At 34.2% G+C, this 21,260-nt stretch overlaps 1 protein-coding gene across 1 annotated transcript in view; it reads left to right on the top strand.

The window, feature by feature from the left end:
• The window catches only part of LOC118263735 (uncharacterized), a 65,763-nt gene extending 55,012 nt beyond the window's left edge, over nucleotides 1-10,751 (top strand). The window contains exons 4-6 of the mRNA XM_035575894.2: nucleotides 3,721-3,890; nucleotides 8,168-8,239; nucleotides 8,814-10,751. Coding sequence (XP_035431787.1) covers nucleotides 3,721-3,890; nucleotides 8,168-8,239; nucleotides 8,814-8,881 — 310 coding nt within the window. The 3' untranslated portion in view covers nucleotides 8,882-10,751. The remainder of the gene's footprint in view (nucleotides 1-3,720; nucleotides 3,891-8,167; nucleotides 8,240-8,813) is intronic.
• The last annotated feature ends 10,509 nt before the right edge of the window (nucleotides 10,752-21,260 follow it).

The following is a 21,260-nucleotide window of genomic DNA, read 5'->3' as shown; positions in this document are numbered from 1 at the left end:
TTTAACCTTAAAATATTATCACATTTCGAACAATTGATTGTAGAAGAATAAAAGAACTTGGCAACGTTTTGAGGCTAAGATTAAACTTGGTCGGCTGAGCTACCAGGTGGTTCACCTGCCAAGCTCCAGGTTATAAAATATGCTTTGCTAAAAATTTTCATTTTGGCCAGCTAGTTTTCTTATTAGCATACTAGGTTATACCATTTTCGCGTACCTAGTAGGGTGAAGGTAATTAACATGGCAATAAATAATTTAGGAGCGTGTAGGAAATCACTGACGGTAAAGGAATGTTTGGATCTTGGGTCATCCTCACGGGACATTGGCGTTGGGTCACTTACTTATGTATAAGATGTTTGAGTGCGTATTTTGGCGTAAAAATGTATTAATGGTTGTATATATAGCTCTATGGTTTATACTGTCAAGGTTGAGTTTAGCAAGAAAACAAAAGTGCTTGTTTCAGTGGAAAATATAAAATATAACACCCAAATATTCCAAAAGCAGACAAGTGGAAAGTCACAGAAACTAACACCGAAACAATCTTAGAGAAACAAATATTTTTATAATGAATGTACAAACTAAAACGATCTCAACTTTCTAATTTAACTTTGTGTAACCAACATTACAAGCGGCGACCACATATTTGCCGGGAACAATGAAGTTTTCCCTCCTAAGGGAAATATGTCTTGAAACTAACAACAAAATTTAATCAAAAGAGAATGTTTTAAAAACTACGAACATAGACTTGGTGGGGCTTTGAATTATTTGCGGTGATTTTTTACTTCTTACTTCCTATCTTTTGAGACAAAACAGGGCATTCTTTAAGTTAAAAGGTCGGAAAATGCATTCGCTTTTGTTATACTTTCAGGCTATGAATGGGGAGGTTGGGAAAAATATTTGTGCAGGGAAATTTAATTACGGCTATCTGCATTTAAGGCCTTGAGCGATGCTAAATTTGGAAATTAAATTATGTGAAACGTCTGTTAATATTGGCCCATTCTTGTGTTTTCTCATTTTCATGCTTTTGTGGATCTTGGCGAAAATAAACATTAACGTTTCGTGTTGTTTTTCTGTCTGAAAATTTCTTAAATAATTGTTGAAAGGATTTTAATTGGATGTTAATGAAATAAATGTTTCTAAATCTCCTTAAAACTTGTTGTTCGATGTTCGACTTAGTGTAGGATCTTAATTAATTATTCGAAAAATAAAATTATTAGATAGATTCCTGTAGGTAAACAATGTAGGTAAAGCCAACCCGCATTGACCAAGCGTGGCGTCAGCAGTGGCCACTTATAGGATGTAATGTAGGTAAACAAAGTATGCAAAATACAGATTTCTACATAAATATTGAACTAGTGTTGTGCTCTAAATAATAGATAAAAGGTCCGTGTATATTTCGAAGCGAGATTGTCCAGAATCCAACTGGTTACATTTGCTGTAAATTGGATCCCCATTGTCTTTGACAAAACTATATTTTCCAAATTACTTTTGTTCTTTTGAAATAAGATTGGCGCAAAATACATAGATTTGTATTCCGGTATAAAGTGTAAATATTCAGTATAATATAACAGCGTGTTTGTATCCTAACAATTTTCTACCGACTTAACGGATAAAAATTTTGAATTCGTCATTATGGAACAATGTTTTTTTACGGCATCAGCTGGTAAACGAACATCACCTGATGGTAAGCAATTGCAGCCGCCCGTGGACACCTGAAAAATCAGCGTTAAGATTTTAGGAAGATTAGAAAGAAGGGGTAATTGGTTTTAAGCGTAAATGCATATTATATAATAATTTTATTCTGTTTAGGTACTTACTACCGATATTAATACCCGGTTTTAATACAAAATCTTTGGATTGATCTTTATTTTTAACAGAAAATCTATAGAACGAATGTCAAAAATCCATCATAATCTAAATATTTTGGATTGACATCGGTTATTGAAATTGGCAGCAAAAGATTTGCAATGTTCATTAATTTAGCAAGAAATCTATTCAGGCGTTTGTAGGCCAAGCAAAAATAGACCCAATTTACTTCATAAGACTGGTTTTGTATAATTAGAAAATACGCCCTTGCTCTAAAATAAGCCTGAAGGGGTGACAAAGGATAGGTTTAAACATAAATTTGTAAACATAGGGTATCTAAAAATACAATACCTAGACTGGTAATATGTTTGAGAACAAACACAGCTTAACATTTTCTCTACTCGAAATTATGTTGAATTTTCAGAGATCTATCATTCTAACAAAATGTCATAATTTTAATTGGTATGTATAAAATACTATATTTTTAGGCTTTGTAGGAAATTCTGTACTTATGTGTTTTGTTTAAATCCTTAAATTAATGTATATTTTACAGTATAGAAATACGGCACTATCACAGAAAATTATCTTTTCCAATACCGTACCTAAATATAGAAAAGATAATTTGGTGTATAAAAAAAAATAATGCTTTTATAACATAATTTTTCCTCCAAAATTATCAGCAGTACATGTTTCTGAAGGTAATTCTTTCGCGCACGTTTTGCAGGAAGCACGTAAACCAGCTTTCTAGGTTATCGTGAGATTTATGTCAGTCGTTATGAATAGTCAGAAGTTTTAAACTCTGACAACGGTTTTGAATGTCGTGACATCTCTACTGGATCATAAAAGCAAAAGATAATAGAAACACGTACGTATTTTGTGGTTAATTTCACATGAGTTCAAATGTTATTATAGTTAGCTAATCGTTAGTGGGAACAATCACGGACAAATCACTATTTACCTAATCTAAAACTGGCCTTAAGAAATCCAGAGTGTTCTTTATAAAAAGAAACAATTGTTTTAAAGCTCTTCATGAAGCGTTTTAGATAACTTATAATGCATGGTTTAAATAGGTAGGACGCATAGTTTCAAGCCATGCCATGGGTTTTTGAAGCCTTTCTAAGTACAATACAAATAACTCAGACAGATTCTTTTGGAAAAAAAAATCGAAAAATAAACTTTTCGCAAATGGTTCTCCAAAACAAGATGGATGCCTATTGACTCATAAAATAGTGGTCTATAACGTAAGATCGGAATAGCTTGAAATAGCGCTGATACACTTAAATATTAGTCCCAGTTGAGTTGGGCCGCATTAACCCGAAATTTATAGTCGCGGCCAGCTAAAGTATGGATAATAATATATCAGGATTAAATATAAAAGGACCGTTATTATAATGTTATAGCGCTTTTCTGTACGTTGGTATTGGTTGGTGTTTGCGTGAAAAAATACTTGAGTAATAAGAAATAGCTGTTTGACTGTTTAATTTCTACAGATAGAATGTTTAGGTATATTGTAATTGTTTGAGTTGATTAAATAAAATATGTCTCAAATATTAAGGTCAAAGCCCCCTTTTTTGTTTTCTCCCGCCTTGGGCGAGACGAGAGCGAGTGTCAGACTCTTACTGACTAAAAACAACCCCGTTCCTACTCCTGCTTTTCGATAAACCCGCTAAGTAGTCTGCAGCTCCGGGTCAGGCATCAGTCCTAATGAGCCACATCTGTGGTGGTCTGATGGCTCTACGAGACGCGTGCGAAATGCGGCACACCGTATGCCCTATTAACCCCTTAGTAGTGGTGTCATCCACCCATACCTGAAAATTTGGATACATAATCTATTAATTTCTTAGATTAAGGAACAGCTATCCTTAGAACAACGAATTATGTTAAATTCTTCAACTAAACATTTGTATTTTCTTCCAGACATCTACAAGGAGTGGACCACAAAGTGCAGCTTGTCAACGGGAGGTACTCAGCAGTATCGTCCGTCACACTCAATGATGCAGACCTGCCGTCTCCGGCAGAATTCATTTGTACGCTAAGAATACCACAGGCAAAGTATGCCGTTAGAAAAGAAGCTATTTATTATCCAGGTAAGATTTTTCTGAGTCTTGAATTCATCTCAAGAAACAGTTGCAGGGTTTTACTTCTGTGTTCAGTTGTTTTACTGTAAATACTACTTTATTACAAAACATATCGGTATAGAATCGATTACAAAGTAAAGTAACAATATAAGTAGTACGTTTGTAGGTTCAAATACTTTAATAAAAGATATTTTATTTTTGCAGATTGGTTACGAGATAACACTTTTACTCGTCAATCTCAAAATAACTACATGAGACCGGTTATCGCTATTCCTAGGTCCAAGATTAGTCTGTCTTTCGACAATACTAATCTTTATATTTATCAAAACTTGAAAATTTCTTCATACATTGATTCTGCTAGTTAGTAATCGAAAGAGAATGTGCTTCAATAAAACTGCCATAAAACACAAGAGTTTCAAGATGAAAACAAAACAGTATACAAACAAAAAGGTATACAATACTTCCCTACCCATTATTTTGTTATTTTTTATGTTCAGATATAAAATATTCATACTGTGAATAAGAATGTTGTATTCTCTTGAAGCCTAACAGCCCTCGATGTTGAAATAAACGCGAAAAATGTTTTAGCTCCCAGCAGTGAACGAGTGAATTCAAAATGTTTTTAATTTACATAATAGTGCCTCAATGGAATAATCAAGATTCAAATAAAAAAAATCTCCTAGAAAATGTTACTCTTCAGAATAGCTGTTTTCTTTGATTTATCTTTGAATAAACTTTTTACGGTAAATGAGAGTGCCTTGTTATACGAATTAGCGCAAACCTTGAGCAGGAAATCTTAGTTTCGACTCTCACGTGGTTCAATATTTGAGTATTCTAAGTTGTAGAATTAAAGTCAGGGTCACAAAGTCGCTTCATTTCTGGAATTATGATTGTTTATTTTAGTAATTAGATCACGAACGTAATAATAAAGAATCATGTTTTCAGCCGAAATTGCTCAGTTTAAATATGAAAATACCCAAAATAATCTACAGCACAAAAACTTTTTACCAGGCTTTTAGCCTGCTTATGCATTAAAAAAGCAACTAAACCGCTTTATAAGGCAACGAACGACATCATTGTGCCTCAAGTAAAAGCAAAGAATAAGGAATGGTACCTATATTTTTTAACGAGAACCATGAAAATAACAATTTCGCGGTATAATTTTCTAGAGGGCCATTTAAGCTTTTTATCAGTGAAAAGTTTGTGTACACAGCTATCTAAAGTACATGCGACGAACGTTTCCTACAGTCCTCTTGAATAATTTTATGCTTCGTTAAGTCTATTGTGGAGGGTAAATGCGCTTAATAGAATATCGGTGGGCACCCAAACGTTTTTTCCTAACGTTTGTTCCTTATGATCCTAATGAAAAGTCAACAAACCCTAGTCTGTGGAGTTTCTCCGAAAAATCTTTTTTAGATTGGACATTGAAAGATGGGTATTATGATAGATAGACCGCCTTGTTGATCAAGTGGTTAGGAATTTGACTGATGACAAAGAGATTTCTGTGTGAGTTTGCGATGGTCGGAAAAATAATTATTTGATTTTCTGAAAGTATTTGAACTAAATGTCATCTTGAAAATTTGCAATGATGCTTGGCAATAGATTTGCATAACTAATACTTGTAGCTATACTTATAGTAGTATACTTCTAGCTACCGCTTCGAGGCAAATAGCAAGATTCTCAAACCTCAATTTTCTTCAATATTTGTTTCTCATATTCCTAATGAAAAGTAAACAAACCTTAGTTCACGTAGTTCCAAGAAATCTTCCTTAGATTGGACATTGAAAGATGGATATTATGATAGATAGAGTTTTTTAGTTACATCAATAGTGATGTCCCAAGGGTACGAGCCCAATTTACTGTTGACAAACTATTCGATGTCATTCGGTTTTCGGTTTTTCACTATGTACCGAGTATCCGTACTTTTATTTTATTTTACCTTTAGTAACGTGGTTGGAATCGAAACTTTGTCATGTTGCTTTGTGATTCGTAAATTATAAAGGATGTGTTTTATTGTTGTGTTGCTTTGTTTACGAGTTTGAAGTAAGACAGTATTTGAAAAGTGTATTTACTTACTTTGTTTAGAAGTTTTAAGTATGTTTAATATTGAATTGGTTTAAAATATTAATGCGTCGACTTTTGGTGATATTCTCACGCCTAATATTAAGTCGTTTTATTATATTGGTATGATAAAACTTCCGTAAGACATACATACTAAATTAATTATTATGTTTTTCGGCTAAATCCCGTACATATCTGACGAACTAGTTTCAAGGCACGCCAGAGACGTATTCATGAGCAGTTTTGTCTAATGTGTGCAATGAAAAAGTTAGGACATATCCAGGGTCTCTTCCCAGATGAATGATATTTGTGTCAAAGTTCCTTTGTATTATATCTGTAATTTCAGTACCTACAGTAATCATTTGCTGGGAATTTTAAACTTGTGTTTTATTATTGCACACTGAGGATATCCCAGACATCAGCCTGTACGAGATTAGGATGGCTCTCAAACAGCTTAAAAACAACAAGGCGCCGGGCGATGACGGAATCACGTCGGAACTTCTGCGAGCGGGTGGAAAACCGATACTTTTAGTCCTCCAGAAGCTATTCAATTCCGTTATACTCGAGGGAACCACGCCGGCAGCATGGCAACGGAGTGTGGTGGTTCTGTTCTTTAAAAAAGGCGACAACTGTCTGCTAAAGAACTACAGACCTATCTCACTTCTGAGCCATGTGTATAAGCTGTTTTCGAGGGTCATCACGAACCGTCTCGAACGCAGGCTTGATGACTTCCAGCCTCCCGAACAAGCCGGATTCCGAAAAGGTTTCAGTACCATAGACCACATTCATACGCTGCGGCAGGTTATACAGAAGACCGAGGAGTATAACTTGCCACTATGCTTGGCGTTTGTGGACTATGAGAAAGCCTTCGATTCAATCGAAACCTGGGCGGTGCTGCAGTCTCTCCAGCGGTGCCACATCGACTATAGATACATCGAGGTTTTGAAGTGTTTGTATAACAACGCCACCATGCGCATCCGACTCCAGGAAGAGACTACGAGGCCAATCCAGTTGCGGAAGGGCGTGAGACAGGGAGACGTTATATCTCCGAAACTGTTCACGAACGCACTGGAGGACGTTTTTAAGCTCTTGGACTGGAGCGGACGCGGCATCAACATTAATGGCGAATACATCACTCATCTCCGTTTCGCCGATGACATAGTCGTAATGGCAGAGTCGCTGGAAGAGCTGAACACCATGCTCAGCGACCTCAATACCGTTTCCCAACAGGTGGGCCTTAAAATGAACATGGACAAGACGAAAATCATGTCAAATGTCCATGTTGCACCTATACCGGTTGTCGTTGGGAACGATATACTCGAAGTTGTAGACCACTACACATACCTGGGTCAGATCATCCAGCTAGGTAGGTCCAACTTCGAGAAAGAGGTCGCTCGAAGAATCCAACTCGGATGGGCAGCATTTGGGAAGTTACATGAAGTCTTCTCGTCAAAAATCCCGCAGTGTCTGAAGACCAGGATGTACAACCAGTGTGTGTTGCCAGTGATGACGTACGGTACCGAGACATGGTCCCTAACTGCTGGCCTTTTAGAAAGGCTCAGAGTCGCCCAGCGCGCGATGGAGAGAGCTATGCTCGGAGTATCTTTGCGCGACAAAATCCGAAATATGGAAATTCGCCAAAGAACAAGAGTTACAGACATAGCTCTCAAAATATGCAGGCTGAAGTGGCAATGGGCAGGCCACGTCGCTCGGAGGACTGATGGCCGCTGGGCCAGGAAGGTGACTGAGTGGCGACCGCGGACCGGAAGACGCAGCGTGGGCAGACCTCCCACTAGGTGGACCGACGACATCGTCAGAGTGGCGGGGAGCCAGTGGATGCAGGTGGCGGCTTGTCGTTCTACGTGGAGGACCAAGGGGGAGGCCTTTGTTCAGCAGTGGACGTCTCTCGGCTGATGATGATGATGATGATGTTATATTATTATCTACATTTGAGTCAATTAGTAGCGCGACATAGTTAATGAAACCTTATTTAATTTGAGATAATGATTTATGATAAAACTATAACTTTCGCCAAAGTCAGTGATGTCTAAATAATCTTAGGAAATACACATAAGTCGAAAAAAGTCACTTGACGTACTTTCACGTTGGTAGGTTTTGAACTCGCACTCTCATGCATGAGAATCGAGCGTCTTAAATCTCCGTGCCACCACGACATTAATATGATATATATTTTATTTTTATTAATGTACTATGTTTGTCTTCAGGTCCAATAAGCACGACTCCTGAGATGCCCACAGCAGCAGATATGCAATTAGCAGCCGCAGTCAGTTCGAGAGGTAAAACCCCACCTAATACTTGTACCTAAACACTATTTCTTTTACTTTCTACACTCTTCGACGTTTTTCGCATGACTTCTGTTCTTCTTCTCTTCTTTTATTTTTAATTTGCATATGAAAAAAAAACACAAAAAAATTTGAAAATGAAAAAAAAAAGCTGCAACGATTCTGATTAAGTTTAGTTTTTAGGGCATTAGTACTTACTAGTTCTAAAGAAAACGTATTATAATTCTTTTTACTATTTGTTATTGGATGAAAATTATACTTTTGTTGTTTACTTTTAATATAAAATTAAAAATAAATATACGTGCTCTATTCTGCCAAATAATGAGTAATTATTATTATATTATTACAATAACAACGAAATTTCATCCAACACTAACAAATTAATTTGCTTATAATAATTATAATTTTATTAATCAAACTTATTATTTTAATTACATTTACTTCATCGAATATTATTAGTGAGCTTCATATTTCACTGCTTCATTTTATTTCATTATAATAATTATACTTGTATTTTCATAAATAACCAATAACCATAATAAATATGTTTTTCATTTTTCTCTTACAGAGGCAAACTCCTTTATGGCATTCACAATGGCTTTTTTGACAGTACTTGTTCGACTTCTTGTCTCATAAATACGCCAGGAAGAATATTTTCGTTCCAAAAAAATATATATTTAAGTTACACTTTTTTACTTTATCATACAAAATATGTCGTGAAAAGGAGTCAGTATAATTGACAACCCTAATGTGACGTTTGATAGTCATACACTTTTTTCGATATCAATGAAAACTCACATTTCTCAGCATAATTTTCTGGAATAGCATTAAGGCTTATTATTACTGACACATTCCGTATAGTTCTAGTCAAACCCAAAGTAACCACAACCAAAAGAATAGGTTAAAAGAAACAGCTTAAAATAAAAACACCCTTTGTAATTATCAAGCAGAAAAAAATAGCTTTACGTGTTAATAAGTTACGTCGATGTTTTTGATGAAAGCAAATAAATAAATAAAGAAAAGTATTAAATAAAAAAAAATAGGGAATAAAAAAATCGGTGTATGAATTTCGTATTTCGAAAATATTTTTCATTATGAAAACCAAAGTTTTAAATGTGTATATAAGAGTTTCTTTGAAAGAATATGTACAGAGTTGGTAGATAGATGTATGGTCATGGGCCTAAGGAAGGACATTTTGAAAAATCGTGAGTGGTTAATGTGGAATGTATTGCTAAGTCTGCATCATGAGGCAAGTCTCTGTACTTGCGTCGTGGTACTGTATAGATATTTTTAGTTACAGGTTATTTGCAAATAATAATTAATAAGCATGCCGCAATATTTTTATTATATAGCATAATCATTATAATAAGTTACATAATAATTAATCTCATCATTATGAAATAAAATTATTAACAGCTTATAGAAGGAAATGACAATTTATTCACTGTATTTAGACCCAAAAATTAGGCAATTTTTAATGAATTATGGATGTTTTTAGAAAATAATATTATTTTGAATTGTTGTCATTTGCTTCTACTAAAACAGTCATTCATAAACGAATATAAATATTAACACACGATGTTATTTACATTATTTTTTATTAATCAATATGATAATCATTATAATAATTTTATTCCAAACGCTATATTTATTTAGATGAAATATTTCCAAAGACGATATACGTATAATCTGTACAAAGTGGAAAATGAATCGTTAATGTCTAAAATATTGAAATCACGACACTCAATTCGTTAGTATAAAGATCCATTATGAAATAATAAAATCGCAGTATATTTTTCATTTTTATTTACTACAGTACATTTTATTATACAACGAAAAGAGCAGAATAAAAAATAATACATTTAATCCGATTATCCGTGTACATTTTATTTTTATTTTTTGTGTGCTACGATCACTTGCAACATTTTACATTAAAATGAATTTCAGTATCAAATAAAAATAAATCGAATACCCAAAATTCATAGGAAAATTATACCGATGTAAAAATGAGTGTCATTTAAAAAAAATATGTTTCATCTTATGCTTACTTCGTGTTTCTAGAAGGGATAAGAATGTCCTTTCGTAAACAGGGTATTGAATTTAGTTGATTCTTAATTTTCAATTTCAGCCACTGTTCGGTATGAATTTTGGACAATATTGTAAAAAGAAAACGATAAGCCCTTATTCGTTAACTTATTTTTTTGGCTTCAATTTCTATCTGTTCGTCGACAACCTTAAGAAGCACATTGCAATGGTTTTTTAAAATAAAATTGTTAAATAGTTACCGCGCAAAGTACTCAATAGGTTAAGTTAAAGCTTCAATAAAAATGCGTTCATGAATAAGGGTACTTGTAAATATTTGTATGGATTTAATATAATAAGTTCGTTCTGTTCAATTAGGTTAAGGTCTAGTTATAATATTTGCTGTGCATATTGCCGTTTATGGATAAGATCCAATCAAGACTTTTATTGTGAAATTTCCTAAAATAAAAAGGATCGTTGTGTATTCTTTTGGTTTTATTTTTCCATCATTTTTAGAGTACAGCCTAATAATCTTCTATCCCAAGTGAATAGGTTGCTTATAGGTAATGCGCTCTATCGAAGCTTACTACCAGATGAGTTGGTACCTAAATGCCGTTCCAATAAATATTAAAAAATCTCCTAACACAAACACAAACAAAGAGCTTTGATTTCAAAAAATTCAAGAATTATTGTTTCTGAATAGCCTAATACCCTTATACGCCTACTCTACAGTCCAACACACGCCTAAGAAGAATACAGGTGTATGTAAAGAATATACTACGGTACATGCGACTATGACCCCTATATCTAATAGATAGTCATTAGAGTCTCCATCTACATCCTAAAGTGATACCGTGTTAATGACGATCTCAGTTATACAATATTATTTATTGAAGCTTAAACCTCACATGGTCCCTTTTAATCCTTTTGGGTTTACCTTGACGGAACTAATAAGTTATTGGCCCAAATACATACATAAGTTAAATGAGATACTATGTATTTGTGTTCCTTCGTAGATAGGTATGTATAATATACATAATATACGAGTATATCAATCTGTTTTAGAATAAATTTAGACTTCAATTCGAGTCTTAATCAAAAATTAAATGTGTCTTTGATATATTTTTAATCATTTTTATAGTGAATGAATTATTGATATACGAGTAAAACTCAACACCAGATAGAGTCTATAAATTAGCGTTGATCTGCTTTGGAGCTGCAGTAAAGATACGTGTACGGATTCATATAAAAAAACAGGTAAGTGCAATTAATTCATTTTGTAAATTGTATTTGTATGAAGCAGAGATTAAGTCCCCCAAATATATGAAGACATTAATTTTAAAGTAATTGAATTTTTTTACTAAATAAAAGTCTTGTAAAAAAATCTTTCCCTACTTTTTTTACATAATAATCATCAAGCAAGACAAAGTCGTTGCCTCTTTAATATTTTACCAGCTCAGAACCCAACCTCATTATCATTAATACCTTTGTCTTTGGGAAATTTGAACTTAAAGGGGTTTAGAATACCCCGGTAAGTACTCGCTTTTTCTGAATTTTTTCCAAGGAATTTTTATTTTTTCATCCCTCCGAAAATGGGGTGAGATGACAAAGTCAAATAAAATGGGGATAATTTGATGCGGTGCTGGTGATCTCAATGCGAAGATTTTCGTCAAAGAAAAGGGTTTTAGTGCTATGTAATGAGAGGAAGGGTTCATTATTTGGTGAGGTGTCATAGTGTTGACAATGGTAAGTTACAAATTGGTCGGAGGAGAGAGGGAGATCTACATTTTTCCTTATAATGAGTAGTTAAAGTACAAATTTTTTATACGCACAATTATTTTGTAGTCGGGTAATAACCCTTTCGACAAAGTCATAATAGAGGATCTGTTGAAAAATGAATAAAAAAAAAAGTATTTATTTTGTTCTTTCAGGGAACTAATGGTGACATTTAACATTTCATTCTTTACTAATCTAATTTCTAAGAAAAATTTTGCTCATAATTTCAAAAGCTTGTCTCAGCAGAATACAAACGTCACATCAATCTATCAACACTCACAAACAACGATACAATGCGTGATTTTTCATACAAAATTAAATCATAACAAAATTCGTATGAGCGATCCATCAAATGGTAACCGGGTCAGGAATAGAAAACATTTTCGGATGCATTAGACCATTCCCGCGAGTTTCGGACTTCTCATTGAATAATAGATACGTTCGCCTCTCCGAACGAATTATCCGACTAAATTATGGAGCACGCCACCTCTGACCGAAGCCGTAGGTATAAATCGACTTCGTTACCTATTTCGGCTATAGCTTATGTGGAGTCAAAATGGCTGCTTGAGTCCTGTTTGACGCCTAGAAGTAATTTCGGCTTGAATGATTGATCGTGCAGTCAACGCGAGGGTAAACAGATAGTCTTTTATGTTCCACTGAATTAAATAGCAACTAAACTTATATTGTACTGACAATATACCAGTATTTTTCGTGTTTTACTGTTTTGGTGGGTATTTGTTTTGATATTTGAGCTGGTTAAGTTTGCGTAGTTTAGATTTATGAAGATTTTGTTAGTTATAGACGTTTTAGTATGAGTACAGTTACTGTCGTATAAATTGGTAGACAATTGGAATCTGTTTTTCTTGAAGACTTATAATCCGGATATCCTCAGCCTGGTTATGGACAATTGTGGGCGTTTTGGCGTATGAGAGGTATATTTATGTACAAATTGAAATAAAATACTGCATCTTAGAATCTTAATTAGCAGCTCTATGTCTTCAGCAGTTCCAGAAATAAATCATTCTACTAGTTCAGCACCTAAAAACAGCGTTATAATACTCAAATGGCGATTATATAAGCAAGCAAATTTGGACATTATATAGAGGATATATAGGGTAGATTATTCTAAAACTAGAGCACAGTAATCTGCTCGTTAGCAGAGTCTGAGAGATTATCTGCCGTAGACATCTACTGCGCTAGTTTCGCATATAACTGATAGTATGCTTTATAGAGTATCGATCGAAATCTATCTTGTATGAGAATTTAGTTATAATAAGAGTATAATAAAAAAAAATTGGTGATTCATAAGTTTATATTCGCCACAAATAATGCGCTATAGTATTTTGTTCGCTCCAAGAATTCAAAAATATCTATGGCGTTTAGACTAGACAGACGAGTCAAAAAGTACGGATGACATATTTATTACTACATTACTAAGGAGATGCGTACCTCGAATATGCGATGTATCAATAATAGGGAAGCCATCCATAGCACATATCTATAGCACGCATCCATAGCACGCATCTTTCCATATAAAAAACATAGCTTAGCTGAGTTCGTTTCCAAAAGTGCTAAGCTATGTGTACCAATGAATACGATTGGTGGAAGCCAAACGCATTCACAGCACCGTGAAGCATGGCACATCTTTGGTAGAAGAGCACCATTAACAATATAATAGGGGAAATGGAAACTATAATAAGCCTAAATATTAAATTAGTTACAACAAAGGAAATAGTTCCACAGTTGGTGATTTTCCATCCCCCAACATTATTCAATTAAACAACTTATTTGATCAAACATTGGCCGAACCTCTACATTGGAAATTATGCAATATCCCCAGCAGGTTTACTTAATAGACGAATGAATTTTCTAATTACAAATGCAGTAATGGACGTATTTCATCAGCCAACAACCAATGCTTTGGGGCATAACAATGAATCATTTGTGCGTGATGTACGGGGATCAACTAAAATACATTGGGTTCATAAATCGTTTGGATGTTCCGAACTCTGATTCAATCTATGTCAGCATAATAATGCAGTTTCGTTTCATTGTTTTATGATATTTTAACAGATTTCATTGAATACTGGGTTAAGTAGTTGTTCTTTATTTTTCGAGGATATTTTCTTATGTTCCAATCATTATTTCGAGGATATTAATAAAATTATTGCGATGATTGTTTAAAGAAAACAGAAGATTTTGTTCTAATATTTGCCCACGACGACATTTATTTTGTGACTTCTGGTATTTAAGAATTGAGAAATTACACAATAAAAAAGTGAAGTTTATTAAGTTTATTTCCAAAAATATACAGCTGTGTGATAGTTTGATATGCAGTGAGCTTAATAAAATTCCTAAAACGGAACTCACAAAGGAAAACAGCCGAACAAGCGAAAAAGCCAAGTAACACAAGCAGGTGTATCAAACAAAAACACACACAAAAGGTGCGAATATTCCTCCCACATGCCGAAATCTAATTCCAACACGAAGTTCCGACAATCCCCTTTACGTATCTCGTATCACATCTTTTCCATATCCGATAACAAAGTAGTTTATGAATGAAAAATATTTCATATGTAAGTGCTATACTTTGCGCACTTGTGATTCAAAGGTAGTCAGTAGTACGTGAGCGGAGCTTACGCACTCACCTGCGCCACAGATCTAGGGAACATGGAACGGCTGAACTTTGAAGCGTGCAGATGGCTATTGACCTAAATTAAACGGGATTGAATGTTCGGGTTGTGTGTTCATTGGTAATGATTTTATGCAGACGTTAGGTAGGTTAGGGTGTGTGCTAATTGGTTAGGTTATGTTAGTTTTTAGGTGTATTAGGGGAAAGTGGCGCAAAATCCCTGTATAGGAAACCAGCTATGACACCGCATATGTGACAAGTTCTGATATTTACTAGCTAGGTGGCTTGAATGGAAATAATAGTTTTTTACTCGAAGGATCATTTTGTACTACTTTCCCATAAATGCAACAGTATTTGTTTGTAAAATTGTGTCATACATAAAATCATACGTGAAACATACTAAATTAGTTAAAATGTATTTTGAACAAAAAGCTAGTTTAGACCAGAAAAGCAGGTAAGTGGAATAATCATTCCCTTTTCATCAAAGGCAGACTCAAACTGACGACGACTGCGATTATATGATAGCTTTTAAAACAATAGATAGATATTATAATTATGCTACACATTTCCATACATCTTGTTAATATGATTTAGAATATTAAAAGTAAGTGGAAAACTTGGAAAAACACTTTTGCTATCTGCTCTGCTGCTGTTATCTATTTGATTCTTAGAAGTAAAAGTTAAATACCTAATAACTTCAGGAAATAACTACTTACAGCATAACTCCTACATCATCTCTACATTATAAACTTGGATAATAAATATTAGTTCTTCCCTGAGACTTCATTCGTGTAACTTTCAATGCTGTTCTCGTGAAACGACAGGATTAAATACAGCTTTAGTTATTTGTTGATAAGATTTATTATTATAATATTTTTAGTCAACTGAGAAAGAAAGAAGTTGAAGTCGGTCTTTTAATGAAAATTATCTTAATTTTTTTGCATCACAAAAACGGTTCGTTACTTTATTGTCGTACTCAAAAACATTTAATGATTACTTAAACTAGTCTTCAGTTACGATTTTGTTCCGAAAACAATTGTTAAGGACTGGGTTAAGTAACCATTACACGACTCTGAGTACGACGATTATCAAGCAAAAATTTGTTCGACACATTTCATTGATACAACTATTTTCTGCCAACAGTTTGCTTACGTTGATTGAAAAAGGAAAATGCCTTATCTAGACAAAAAAGAACTCCATGTCAGCCGTCTCATTTGTTTTGCACGACGCACGTAATAACGCGATCAAAACGTATGAGAATTTTGACAGGGACGCGTGATGTGAAAGCTTAAAATGTAAGGGAGAATTATTATTTGGTGGAGTGAATCGTCAGTCGGTCTCTTTTAGATGTTTGAAGAACATTTGACCTTGAGGTGTCGTATTACACAGTTATTGAAGGAAGTGGGGTATTATTTTTGTATGGTGTAGGTAATCGGAATTGATATTAGGGTGCTTTTTATAGGGTATTTAAGGAATACCAAAAAAATTTTGTTTATTTGTTTTACAGATGTGACGTTTTTTTTTAATAGGGGATAATCATCTAATGGCTTCTCTTGCCTTGGTCGAGAGGAGAGGAAGTGTCAGACTCTTACTGACTAAAATCCACCCGGTTCCTACTCCTGCTTTTGGTGTCGGAGCCCCGGTAAACCAGCTAGGTACACCTAAACAATTGTTTTCAGAATAAAATGGTTACTAAGTAATAGTTTAAGTAATCATTCCGAGTACTATAGTGAATATTGACAGCTGAATTTTGAGTAGTATGGAATTTAGATTTTTATCTGTACTTAAATATAACCGTAAACATGATCCCGTTTAGAACTAATTTAAAGGTAAGAAGGTATGATCTGATACAAATATTCATGCATACATGACTACCCTTATTCATCTTGCTCGCCTAATTATTGTTTGCAATTAATCCTATCAGCTGGTCAGGTTGTATTATTAGATTCATCGTTTGGGAATTCTCGGAAGATTAGTATCTATTTGTTCCTGATTCCTGATATATTGAAACATGATCATGTCCTTTATTAATGGAACTTAATAGTATTGACCGCGTACCTATGTAAATTAGTAATTATTAATGTTATGCTGTTGTATAAGTTTATCAGACCGAAGAGTAGTTATAAATGTCAAAGCTATTTATTTTTTGAGTTGAATATGGTACAGACAAAAATCGACCATATTGTCGTTCTTTAGGAACAATTAATAAAGAAAAATTAGCAGCTCAACACAGTCACTTATGTAGTCGTATTAGTATATCACTTGTGTACAAACATGGTTTTATTCCTTTTTGACTCAATAATTGGTTAGTACTAAATGTTTAGAATAAACTTATATGACTGTGGCCACTTTTTAAGGGGGGGGGACTCCATCCATTGACTTATCCCGCTTTGGATGAGGCGAGAGGGAGTGTCAAACTCTTACTGACTAAAAACCACCCCGTTCCTACTCCTGCCCTTTGAGCTGGAGCCCCGGTAAACCCGCTGGGTTGTCCGCAGCTCCGGGCCACTGTAGTACCATATTCAAATGAATTTAGACAGAGGGCGCTTGAAATCTAAAATTTATACCTATGTCAGAGACTTTTCATATCTCTGAAGAATGTTAGCAGAATACTAATTTTCACAAGTACGAATTGTGACTACGAAAATAATGATAATTTAATATTTAACGCTTGTTGAGGCTGTCACTGGTTTGGTCAGAGATTTTTGACAGCGGTTGCTTCGTTTTATTTAGAAAAATAGATAAAGAGGCTATAAAATGTATCTTCAGAAATGAGTAGGTAGAAGTGATTTACTTACGGAAAATTACTAGACATTGACGCCTGTCATTGATTTCGTAGCAACTAAACGGATAAACCAATTTTGATCTGCCTTTTTACTTAGGTTTACAAAAAGGATAGAATTGATTAGAGAAATTAATTCTACCTTGTTGATAGTTCATCATTATCAACAGCCTATAAGTGGCCACTGCTGACCAAAGGCCTCTTCTCACACGGAGAAGGTTAGATAATAATTAATCTCGACGCTTGCTCAATGCGGGTTGGCGATTTCAAAGTTATAATTTGGAAATTATAAGCCCAGGTTTCCTCACGATGTTTTCCTTCATCGTTTGTCAGTGGTGTCTAAATAATCTTAGAAAGTACATATAACTCAGAAAAGCAACATTGGTACTTGCCGTTGGTAGGTTTTGAATTCACACTGTCATACATGAGAAACAGATATGATTAATGGTGAAATATTAAAAATCAAAATTATTTATAACATCTATAGAAGAAAACGGACAAACATTAAACAGACCAAGGTTATACGGAACCAAAACAGTACATAAAAGGTGGATGCTATTGACATTTAGAGTGACACAGTTGGATTAGCACCGTGGCATCAGTAACCCCTTTCAAAAGGTCGCCGTTGATAGGGAACGTATTTATTATGGCGCTTCTTATTCACGAGGATATTGAGAACTATTCAGATGTTTAAAGCTTCATCTGCAAATCCTGTTTGAGTATAATTATATTATTTGTGTATAGATATAGAAGTTTAGAATAATCTGGAAAAGTTTGGGAGATGCTTATAGTGAAGGTCTTGCGGCAACTGTGATGACGTTTATACTGTGATCATATCAACGGCTTAAATAGTGGCCACTGCTTACCAAAGGCACGCACACACGGAGAAGGTTTGAGGTAAGTTTAAAATCGTAGCTAGAAGCTAGAAAGCTGATCGTATGATGAGTACTGAACCAATACAATAGGTCCATTATAAGATTACTAGCCAGCCAATACAAATACAACCCCAAAACTGAACAAAGACACAACCCAATAAATTCTGTTTGTAGACCAATAATGTCTAACATTAGTTACAAATAAAAAGGCAAAAAAGCGAAAATCTAGACGGACAAGTAAGCTAAGATATTAAAAAGGTCCCAATAAAGAGTATTCCGCTTGCATTACCGACTTACTCAGACAAAAACGTGGAGGCTGAATCGATGACTTGTCTTCGTACGTTCAAAGCGACGAAATGCCTGAATTCAACGAAGTGTGTCAATTTCTTTGATCCACGATGCTATAGTTCGTAAGTTTTGTGTGTTTTCATATTTTTGTTGTCTCTTTTAGGGTACCATTGTTTTTGTAATATTTATTGGACATTTCCAATTATTCAACACCACTTGGGTATCTAGAGGGTAAGTTTGAAATATGGTACCAAGTTTGCTTTTTAGACCTTAGAGGGCTAAATTAGACCTTGAGAGAGTGAGAAACCAAACTGTCTTATCAATTACAAGTTGTTTGTTGAAAGGTGACCCTGGTGATGAGAACTTACTGGATGACTTCACTTTGGGTTTGTATGTACTTTGAATTTAGAAATTTAAATTCAGATGTTAAAAAAATAAAGTAACTTAACATAAAAACAATTCAATTTAAATTTTGAAGATTACTCTACGTTAAATATTAAAATTAAGTTGTAATCAGGTTATACTTAGAGCTAAACCACCGACCCCAAAACTGACTCAAGAAAAGGTGAAAGGAAACCAACAAACAACACAAAGACTGATAATACTGTAGTAAACTACAGCAGCTACATAAAATAATTGCGACGTAAATTCAACCTAAATAACAGCACAAAAGCCTTTCTTTACGCCATTACAACATAAAGAACTAAAGCAGTCACAATAAAGTCCATATTTATTAGACAGACTAGTTTCCTTAATGAGATTTTACTGGGAACTTAGCAAAAACAGCGCAGAAATTTATCTAAAGCACACGCAGCATTATCATAAATGTCACTAAATAATTAATTTACGTTGTAAAAATGTAATTTGGCTTGGCGCAGGTGACAGTAGGCAACAAAACCCCGTCAACGCAACACTTGTATACAAAATTATTCACTTCACACACTTCATTCGTTTCCCTTGACGTACAAATTGTATTCGTAAGCTTAAATTATTACGTTACGGCGTCCCGAATACGAAATTATAATTGTATGCTTACTGAAGCCTTGCTCACACTGCCTGCGTGTTTTAAACGGGTCTATGTTTGGAAATGTGGATGTTGCTTTTTCTTGAGAGGGGATTTTTTGAATTATTTTTGAGAGACAAAGTAGCTGTGTTCTTAAAATCACACTTCATACTAATATTATAAATGTGGAAGTGTGTTTGTTTGGTTGTTTGTCTGTCAATCACGTTAAAACTACCGAACGGATTTTTCACAAATTTTCTGCGATGCGGGAACTTTACTATGAATTAGTGAATGTTTTCATAGTAGAAGTATGTTCAATTGAATACAAAAGATCTTACACCATACGTACATATAGTGATTTTTAACTCTTTTACAGGCAAATAAAAAAAAACAAAAATTATATTTACCTATGTGAAACATGAAGTTATAATACCATAACAGTTTGATATCGAACCAGTGAATTTAGATTAGTGCGTGCAACAAATATTTGCTTGGTGATTCGAGTCAATGAATTTTGTGGCAATATTTGTGTGTTTCAAATGACCATAGTTATTTGCGTAAACAGCTAATATTTTATGACCCTTTACATGTTTATTGTTGCTATCGAATATATTAAAATTAATTGCAAATGGGTTTGCTAAATATCGATGTTTGACTTTTAGGTTTTTGTTTGGTTTGGTTAATGAATTCGCTGTTTTCAAATGCAATGAAATGATATTTACAAAACAGAGGATATAGTTTCAGATCTTAATTTATACTATCAAGGAACTATTAACTAACCTTTTTTGTCCTATTTCTGATGGAAGTTTAAATAATAGGTGCCTAACATAAAACTGTTGTGACTAGAAATTAACAGGCGAATAGATACAGGAATGGGATACATAGATGTAAGAACATTTTCCCAACATTTATTCACCATTCTTCTGATCTATTCACCCCGGAATATTCAATAACAAGTTTCACGATCATTCATATTAATTTAGAATTTACCTCATTATCATTATGATTCGTGCTTTCAAAAACTATTTCATTTAAACACCCATATTTTTATTTTTACTAGAATACGTTGCTCTATAGATAGTAGAATTTTCTCCTGTGTCGTAAACATACAAGTTCACATACACCATGACACTCAACCTTGAAACAACAATTTGTGGATCAGTCAGAGTTGCTCCGAACGGGAATCATTGAACCCGCTACACATTGCGCGGCAGTCGGTTGCTCAGCTACCGCGGTAACCGTGCAGTATTTCATGACCTAACCATACACTAAATAAAACTTTATAATATACTTTCAGAACAAAAATGGTAGTGCTTCAAATAAAATTGTTATCGTCTGTGTGCGACAGTCCTGTCCTGCGCTGTCTCATATTTGTGTGTTCTAGAAAATTGTCGAGTCGGGACTGTATCTTATTGTTAGTATACGTTTTTATGTATGAACCTGTACCTTTTTTAGGCTTCTTGGAATTTGTTGGGTAAACGTGTGAGTAATTTTATTTTGATATAGTGCCGAAATAAAATAACGTTTATAGTCATGTGTATGTGTTGGTTGTTTCATGGAAGTATTTATTGGGTTTTTAGAGCTTTATTTATTATATATTGTATGGTATCATTAGGCTATTCAATTTCAATTGTATC

This window comes from Spodoptera frugiperda, chromosome 27, assembly GCF_023101765.2.
Source record: "Spodoptera frugiperda isolate SF20-4 chromosome 27, AGI-APGP_CSIRO_Sfru_2.0, whole genome shotgun sequence".
Lineage (NCBI taxonomy): Eukaryota > Metazoa > Arthropoda > Insecta > Lepidoptera > Noctuidae > Spodoptera > Spodoptera frugiperda.
This window is presented reverse-complemented; position numbering and strand designations above follow the sequence as displayed.